This window comes from Crocodylus porosus, unplaced genomic scaffold, assembly GCF_001723895.1.
Source record: "Crocodylus porosus isolate Cpor-Errol unplaced genomic scaffold, CroPor_comp1, whole genome shotgun sequence".
In the NCBI taxonomy this organism is placed as follows: domain Eukaryota; kingdom Metazoa; phylum Chordata; order Crocodylia; family Crocodylidae; genus Crocodylus; species Crocodylus porosus.
In genome coordinates this window covers 45,826,691-45,836,213 of record NW_017728886.1, presented here as the reverse complement: position 1 = coordinate 45,836,213, position 9,523 = coordinate 45,826,691, and the positions used below count along the sequence as shown (strand labels likewise).

Here is a 9,523-nt window from a genome sequence, read left to right as displayed (position 1 = left end):
CTCATAATGTAAACTCCAAGCCCCTCTAGGGCTCCCAACCCTACCTCTCTTCAGGGTGTTCTCATCCCTAGCATCATCGCAGCCGGTCAGCAAGGTAAGGCTGCAACCACCAACTCAGGCCACTCAGCTCAGCCACAGAGCTGTGGCTCCTGCAGCTACCAGAAAGGAACTGCTCTTTAGGCTCCAGCCCAGGCTGTTTATAAGGCCTAGCCCTGCCCCATTCTGGCCACCTGACCTGCCTGGTTGCCACGGCAACCAACATCTGAGCCGCCCCATTGATTGGCGGCTCTCCTTACTTCCTTTCCTTAAGACACAGAGCACCTCAGTGCTCCTGTGACAGGATGATAATGGCAAAAGCTAAGCCTTCAAACTAGTAAATTATGATCAAAACAGATAAGGCCTAAGATAAAAGAATGTAATGTAAAAAGGGGTTTTGGACCATGTCAGCATATTTCTATTTCATCCAGCATTGCAGCTACTGAATCACAGAGGCCAAGAGTTTTCCTGGCCTGGATCAGCATTGTTAAGGCTTCTTGTAATCAAACAGATACAGAAGGTAGTGTTCCATTAAAAGTGCTTCCACTCCCCTGCTCCAACCCTTCACCAACACTTTACATCACACAAGTGTGATAAAGGCAGCAGAGGTACTATAGCTAGAGGTGTACCATTCATGAATGAGAACCCTGAAATTACTACTAATATAGCAAACTGATAACTAAGGTCATCAAAGATCATTAGCTTTTCTCTAGTTATTTGAACTTAAGTAGGATTTTATCATAAATTATAACTAATTGAATCCTATTTTAGCTCGCAGGGACCAGAGACGGGCAGCCATTTTCTCCTGCCCTGAATCTTACTGCTTCCCCACCTTTGAAAAGGAAAATTCCTGAGACTCATGAACATCCATTTACCCCTTCGCTTTCTGTCGTACCTGATGAGCTGGAGACCAAAACTGCTAGTCCACTTGTACGTCCATTATTCAATATAACAACAGATGAAGAAAGACTTCAACCAACATTGCAACCTCCAAGAGTGACAACTAGAAAAGGTAAAAATCACATGATTCTACTGCCAGAAAGAGTTTGGGAAAATAAAGGTCCCATTTCGTGTTGTTAAGCACAAGCGCTGACTGCAAGTATAAGAGTTTCCTTTTTGCCCTCCTAACTGCTAGCTCCTTTCTTCCAATATTTTAAATAAAACTATTGCAAATGTTTATTGTGCCACATACAGGTTTCCCTCTATGCTGTATATATGTGTTCCTGGAAAATGGCGGATAACTCAAATTCACATAAAGAGAACCCACTTTACAATGTAACAAATAGGGATACGTTCCAAGATCTTGAGAGTGTGTTCCAAAACCTACCACTTTTACAAGACAATTTCGGTAATCACCAACAGCAGATGGTACACACAAGCACAGGGCACTTTCATAATGCGTATGGCAACTACAGAAACATGTCACAGACTAGAAGCGAGGAGCACAGATTCACACAGGAGAATGTATTTTGGTGCACTGCACAAAGCAGCTGAGTGTGGGTTTCCACCACACCAATCTCATAAGAGTGAATTTACCTTGCATATAATGAATTTTTGGTATAAAAGGGTCATCGCATAAGAGCAAATTTATACATACATGACCCACAAAAAGTGAGGGAAACCTGTATAGGAATAAATGAGCAAACTGGATTAAATGAACCAGTTTTTCAAGCTTGGAGACCAGAGTTTAAATCTTTTAGGCTAGAAAAAGGAAAATATAGTTGCCCAATACACAACTGAAACACAATTGGCAACACCTATTCAGGCAAGGTGAAGCACTGGTGACCTAGCACGTGTTGCTAGTGAAGAATGAATGGTGCTGGCTAGGGCTGTGCAAAGCTTCAGTTGCCAATTTGATTTGGAGAAGATTCGGCTCAATTTGGCGGCTGACTCTCTGAATCTAAATTGAATCAGGAGACCCATTAAAAGGTCTGAATCAAATCCAAAGCCTCTACATTAATTCAGTTAAGATTTGGAGAGATTCAGAGATTTGGATCCACCAGGGAGAAGCAGGCACAGCCAGGTGGCTGCAGGTTCTCCCATGGCTGCTCTGGCTGTGCCTGTCTCTCCCTGGGTGGGAGGAGCTATAAGAGAAGCCCCCATGGCTGCCTTGCCTGGGCCCAGCCCCCACCCAGCCCCAGCCTCCCAGCACTTAAAAAAGAAAAAAGAAAAAAAAGCCCCGCACTCACCAGCTGCAGCAGTGGCGATTTGGGCCTCTGGAATCTCCTGGCAAAGGCCCCTGCACAGTCCCCACTCCTTGATTGCCCCTGCACTTGGCCCAACCCCTGATGGGCCCCTGCCTGGCCCCAGCAGTCTGGGAATAAAAACAAAACAAAAATAACCTGCATTCACTGGCAGTAGCAGTGGCTTTGGGGCTTCTGGGGCAACGTGGCAGAGCCATCCCGCACAGCCCCCGCTCACCGATTTCCTCCCTGGCCCAGCCACATCCCAATGGCTGCCCTGCCCGGCCCCAGCATCCCGACAATTAAAAAGAAAGAAAAAAAAAGCCCTGCACTCGATGGCTCTGGCAGTGGTGACTGGGGCCTCTGAGGATTTGTGGCAGAGCCCCCCTGTGCAGCACAGGGCAGTGGGGGACATTGGGGATCACCCCCCTTGCCTGGCACCTCTGCAGCAGCTGTTCCATGGCACAGGTGCAGCATGCTGTCTGGGAGCTGGGGCAGCTCTACCTGTCAGCCAGAGCCCAGCACCACTCAGCCCCAGTGGCCTCAGTTCCCAGACAGCATGCAATGCGAGGCCAAGCTTCACTGCACGTGCATGATGGTGCAGCTGTCATGTGAGTGTCAGGTGGGGGAGATTATCCCAGCTGCCCCGTGCTGCATGGTGGGGCTTTGCCATGAGCACCCAGAGGCCCCAATCACTTCTGCTGCAGCCAGTGAGTGCGGGACTTTTTTTTTTAAATTGCCAGGATGCTGGGGCTGGGTGAGGCAGCCATCGGTGGCATGGCTGGGCAGGGAGGGGAGATTGGGGAGCAGGGGCTGTGGCGAGGGAGTCTTCCACGTGACCCCAGAGCCCCCACAGCTGCCGCTATTGCTGGTGAGTTAATTCCTGGACTGCTGAGGCTGGGCAGGGGGCCATCAGGGGCAGAGCTGGATGGGGGAGGGCATTGGGACATGGGGGCTGTGCAGGGGGGCTCTGTCAGGAGGCCCCAGAGCCCCTGCTACAGCCAGTGAGTGGGGATCTTTTTTATTTTTTAAGTACTGGGAGGGGGCCAGGTGGGGGATGGTGCTGGGTGGGGCCTTCTCCCATAGCTCCTCCCACCCAGGGAGATGCAGGCACAGCCAGAGGAACAGCCACCCAGCTGTGCCTGCCTCTCCCCAGATGATCCAAATCAGTGCCAAATCAGCACCGAATCTCTGATTCTGATTCGGCCGAATCGAATGGGGACAGTGATTCAATCACTGAATTGAATCACTGTCCTCCAAATTGGCCAAAATCTGAATCGAATACTTCCCTATGCCTACAGGCCTAGTGTTGGCAAAACTGTAGGAGTTAACCTTCTAAATAGCCTTGCTTCCAATCTTTTGTGCTTTAACCCATGTTACCATATAATAATTTCCCATCCCATACCAAACCCACCAAATTTTATCAAGGAATAAAATAAAACACAAAAGTGCAAAAACTATTAATGGGAGGACTATAATGAGAGCTGCAACTGGTCCCCACTTGCTACATTTGGTCATAGGGGATGAATATTGATTTCAGAGCAAAGTATAGATGGCTGTTATTAAAAACTGGTGAGGTGAGTTTCTTCTGAGTTTTATCTTCACTGAATAAAAAGATATCTGGTATTCAATAAAATGATTCCAAACCTAAACTAAACTCAGATAAAATAAACCCTTGTGTGTATGGCCAAAAGTCTGTAACAATGTACAGTTTTCTTCAGTTAATGGCAAAAAAGTAAGTCAGAAAAATTAATCCCTAAAGTTTAATAAGAAGTAAGATAAATCAGAAGGACAGGATACTGAGGATTCATATTGAAGGCATATTGATACACCGTAGAGACAAAATTCCCTCAGTAGAAGGGTTTTATTGAACAGGGTGCCCCAGTAACTCTTGCATTCTTTTTTCATTACAAAGTAAAACAATAAATTGAAATTTATTCAAATGTAAGATGAATCCTCCCGTTCTGTACAGTATTTAGTGCTGTTTGGATCTAACTCTGAAGACTGCCATGGATTTTTCTTCAGGGATCCTCTGTGTCAGACAGTCTGACCTTCCATGCTGTACATCCTGTTTTTTGGTTGTTGGGGTTCCCCACCTTTCCCCATTGCTAAGTAGTTGGGAAGGGAAGAGGTTATAAAATGTAGGTAAAGCAGGAAATCCTCAGATTTCATGTCAAAGCTTTGCTGCAAGGTTCCTCTGAAACCTACTTGACTTATGTATGCTTGATTACACACAATTCTTTGGGTAGATGTGATATCTTTTAGTAGACCAATTAAGTAGTTGGAAAAATTGGTCTTTGCAAGCTTTCAAGCACAAACACCCTGTGCGCCCAAAAACTTGCAAAGAACAATTTTTCCAACTATTTCGCTGGTCTAATAAAAGATATCACATCTGCTCAAAGAATCTAGACTGCCTATGTCTTTAGATCAACACGGCTACAACCACCCACCCTTGATTACACACCACATTTGTGTAGGGGTATGGCAAGCTGCCATTAAGTCCATAATTTGAATAAAGGACCACATTAGGAAACTGCACCCCAGTCTCCCAAATAAGTTCATTTATCAACTCTGCAGGGTAAAATAGGACTTAGCTGTCTGCAGTAAATATTAAATATTTGTAAAACGCTAATTATTTTTATCCTGCTAGCTATAGTCATTAGACAAAGACTACATATAATAGCCAAAATTAAAACTTGTATGTCTAAATTAGGCACTAAATTCTGTATTTAGGCACAGAAACATAATCTAGGTTCTAAACTAACACATTTGAAAACTGATACCTTGTTCTTATATCTTTCAATCCATTCATATAACTCCAATTAATGCAATTAAGAATTTGGTCAAAGATTGAGAGTGCTATATGGCGCAAACATGTCAGATATTAGGTAAGCGATAAAAGAGTTGGTTTTTATGTACCTTAAAAGATTCTATTCTGAAAATTCAGTTGATCACAGCAAGGAAGAAAACTGTGAAGTAACTTGATGTTGTTTCAGATCCTAGGTGCTTAGAACCTTTGCGACCAGGAGACTGCCGAGACTATCAGGTGAAGTGGTATTATGATAAGGATGCCAATTCTTGTGCCCGATTCTGGTATGGAGGTTGTAATGGCTCGAGAAATAGGTTTGAGACAGAAGATCAATGTCGAGAAACCTGTATTTATGCATAAACAGGTAAGTTACACCAATATTGGAGAGCATCATTGCAAATCCATATGCATAGTTTTAGCTTACCACATAATCAAGTATGTATTTTTGAAATAGGTAATTACCAGGTAAGGTTCCCTCTTTTTCATGTTCACACATTTTCTTGACCATGGAAGAGAGAGTCACTGCTTCAAGTGGTCTTTAAGCTTTTTAGAAATGCTATCAAACATTAACAGAATGATTCATCAAGTTATTTTGTTTTCCGGCTGCATATTTAGATACTGTTTAACATGTGCTTCCAAAGAAAGAAAAAGCCACAAAGGGACATGGATGTTACAGTACGGAGCACTGCAACACCTACATTTATCTGTTTGTTTCTTAGAGTGATGTTTTAGCTGTGAGGGTCAAGGAATTATGCGAGAGGCAAGGATTTTTTAAGCTATAACTTTTATTAGACTAACTGTACAGTTCGAATATAGTAAGACAACTTTTTAATGCAAAGCATTCTTCTTCAGATCACCTTAAAAAAGAACCCTGCCTCCCATATAAGTCCTGGACAGTGTTGCCAGGTATAAAATAATTATCACATTTGTACAATAATTTCAACCCTTGTAAAAGGTATAATCAGTAATAGAAAGTGTTCAAAATGTATGATAATTCTTGAGGCAGCTAATTGGTGCAGTATAGACAAAACTCAAGTCACTCACAGGGCATTTTAACTGACTTTTGGGTTTGCTGTCAGCACTTTCTTCTGACAGCTTACCTCAAATGAAAGAAATGGTTCATCTTTGATGACCCAGTTCTCACTCACTCACTGGCCAGTTACTGTGAGCAATATAAAGTAAATGAGAAGAATCATTATTTGAATGGTTATTTCGTATACTTATTTGCATATTTTTCAGTGCACAATGGTTTTTTTCAACAAACACAATAATTTTTGTGCTTCTAATACAATAACTTTATGTTTAAGACCTGGCATCACTGGTCCTGGATCATTACAGATACATCATCACACTCTTATAACATGGAAGATATCAAAATCCATCACTTAAAATGGAAAATCTGATTTTTATAGTGGAATTTGCAGCCCTAAGCAATGTGTTTAGGCTCTCAGTACAATTCAAGGAGAGACTTAAACACTTCAGTGGTTCCACAAAAGCCAGCAACTGAGTGGGAAGCCACCTAAGTTAGCTTTTCTCTACAGGAAATGCTGTAGAGAAAATGTGTGTGTTATGCTCTGTCTCTCTGTGGGTGCTTAGGCACTTTACACAGCACCATAGGGAGCTGCCACTATGTATTATCTCCTACACTTCACCCCCAAGTCTATCTTGAAGGTCAGCACCTAAGCCCTTTCTTCCAAAATCTAAACAGAGGAGCAGGGGTTATTATTTCTTCTCAAAATATGCTTGCAGAAGAAACAAAAGAGATGACAGAGATTCCTTTTTATGCAATAACTTGATGCACTGATCTGGGATGTGGGAGACTTTGGTTTAATTCACTCCTGTCTGAGGGGATTCAAATCTACATCTTGGTATTTAAGTTGAACCGAGTGGTTGTATTATGTAAAATACAACAGAAGTTACTGGAGCAGGGACTGAAAATCAGGTCTCTTTCAATCCAGGTGTGTGAAACAGTAGGCTGAGGTTATATGCACTGCCTTTTTATGAAAAATGGAACAATCTTCAATGAAAAATTGTGAATGCCCTTCCACCCCTTGCTCCAAAATGTTGGTTAGAGCACTCTCCTGGGAGATGGGAGACAGGGTTTTGATCCCCTCAGGGACAGGAGAAAACTTAATCGAGGCCTGCTATATCCTGGATCAGTGTTGAACTACCACATACACACATCTGCTGTTTTGAAAGAAAGAGAATGTTACTTTTTGTGCAGAGGTAGAACCAATCCTAGGATGACTACTGAACTGAGCCCCCCAGGTGATGTAGTTGAAAGAATATCTTACATGTGAATCCTGAAAAGAATTATGTTAATGCCTTGCTGTGTGGAAATGTCAGGACTAGGGTGTTTCCAGACATGCCCCAAAGCAGAACTATTAGCTTCAAACTGATAGGGCTGTGGATTATAGGCTCCTCAAGGCTTAGATGGCAGCTGAGCTGGAGTGTTGGGGGGTGAACATTTGGACATAGGTGTCTAAATTCTGCTTTTGCCCTTTTGTAAATCTAGCCCATAATATCTAGCAATTTTATAGTGCTTTTCATCCATAAATCTGAATGAAAGAGTACTTTACAACAGGTGGGTAAGCAGTTTACAGATCAGAATGAGATCAGTAGTTCCTAGCTAACAGGAATTGAAGTCCAATCTTCTAGCACAGCCATACCCCTCTGACCTGTGGAGTTTCAGACGGGCAGTGAAAGGAACAGCAGATGCCACCAATTTTCTGCCCATCACTTTTTAGGATAGTGACTTTTGTAGAAGAAGAGATAAAACTTTAAGAAACCGAATCTAGTGTTTAACAACAGTTGAAACAACCCAAATATAAATATTCACCTCCCTACCTGCAACATGGTGTTTTGTTTTGGTGTTTTGGATCTCTGTCCTGTTTTGTTTCTGCTGAATCTGTTTTGAACAGGCTGCAAGGGAAGGTTTGCACAGCCCTACCCAGCCAGGCAGGGCTGCAGGGCGAGGGGCTGCAGGGCCCCAGTGGTGAGGAGGACAGAGATGTGGGTGACTTGTCCAGGGGAGGGCCTTTGCCCTCTTTGCAGGTCAGGAGACCCCCCGCATGGATCTTTGATCCCTGTCACGCTGGGTCATGGGGCAGGGAAGCAGCGCAGTGTGGTGAGCAAGCCTGCTAGTCCCTGCCGCATGACTCAGCTCTGCAGGGAGCAGAGAGCTGCACCAGGGGCCTCTTCACTGCTGCTGCCCACCCTGTACTGCCCCAGTGATGTGGGGCTGCTCAGGTGAGGCAGCGGTGGCCAAGAGACCCTGGTGTGGATCTCTGCTCCTTGCAGAGCCAGGTCATGCAGCAGGGAGCAGAGATCCACGCCAGGGTCTCCTCGCTGCCGCTGCCCGCACGCAGCCCTGCATTGCCAGGGTGGGCAGTGGTGGTGAGGAGACCCCTGGCATGGATCTCTGCTCCTTGCGGAGCCAAGTCACGTGGCAGGGCAGCAGCATACAGCTGTTTCCCTGCAAACCCAGCTCTGAAACTGAAATTTTCAAAAACCTTTCCAAAATGTTTTGGATGCCTTGTTTCGTTTTGGAAATGTTTCTGAACTCTCCATTGTGATTCAGATTTGGTGTTTTGGGCACCGAAATGGCCTGAAACTCCTCTGAAACAAAACGACTGCCAAAATTCTGCGCAGCCCTAATACCTGGCTTTCAGGTAGAGGTAGAAAAAGACGACCACCTGTCAACAAAAGAAATAAGATTCTACATTTCTATCTTTTCACTTCTATAGTTGTTTCTATAATACTTGTCTCTAAATAGACTGATATTGTGGGTATCTCCTGAATATCCAACACATGTAAAAAATAACACTTTGTTGTGCATGGCCTAAACGTCAAAAGTTAAACAATTTAATAGACACATCTTATTCATTAGATGATTGAATATCAAACAAAATAACAGCTCTACTCTTATCTGGGGATCAGAAGGGATGTCTTCATTTTTGCCTGTGAATCTAGAACAGTTTCTTCTTATTAAAAATCATAGAAAATATATTGTATTAGGTCTTTTCTACGAAGGGGTCTTTAAATAGCAGTAAGTGCATTTCTTCAAGCTATGTAAAGATAACTTTCATATTTCTTTCTAGAAACAACTGTCAGTTGGGACTGCTGAAGCTGAAGGTATCTGGTATATGTACAGGAGAGAACACTTAAGAATCCAAATGATGTGCTAGCATGGTTATTGTTGACCTGCTTTTTGGTGCTTTTCACATTTTACTGTTCCCACTAATTGTAGGTGCATACCTATATAGCATATAGTTATTTAGTTCATCATAGGAATTAAAGCTTAAATCACATATAGATGAGCTACCTTTTCCTTCCAAATTTATTCTACGCATAAATCCTCATATTCCATTACAGGCATACCTCGTTTTATTGCGCTTCGCTTTATTGCGCTTCGCAGATATTGCGTTTTTTACAAATTGAAGGTTTGTGGCAACCCTGCGTCGAGCAAGTCTATCGGCGCCATTTTTCCAACAGC

General features: G+C 43.4%; 1 protein-coding gene across 1 annotated transcript in view; it reads left to right on the top strand.

Moving 5' to 3' along the window:
* Positions 1-9,397, top strand: part of COL28A1 (collagen type XXVIII alpha 1 chain) — a 148,189-nt gene extending 138,792 nt beyond the window's left edge. Inside the window, exons 34-36 of the mRNA XM_019533740.1 lie at positions 808-1,048; positions 5,216-5,392; positions 9,130-9,397. Coding sequence (XP_019389285.1) covers positions 808-1,048; positions 5,216-5,388 — 414 coding nt within the window. The 3' untranslated portion in view covers positions 5,389-5,392; positions 9,130-9,397. The remainder of the gene's footprint in view (positions 1-807; positions 1,049-5,215; positions 5,393-9,129) is intronic.
* The last annotated feature ends 126 nt before the right edge of the window (positions 9,398-9,523 follow it).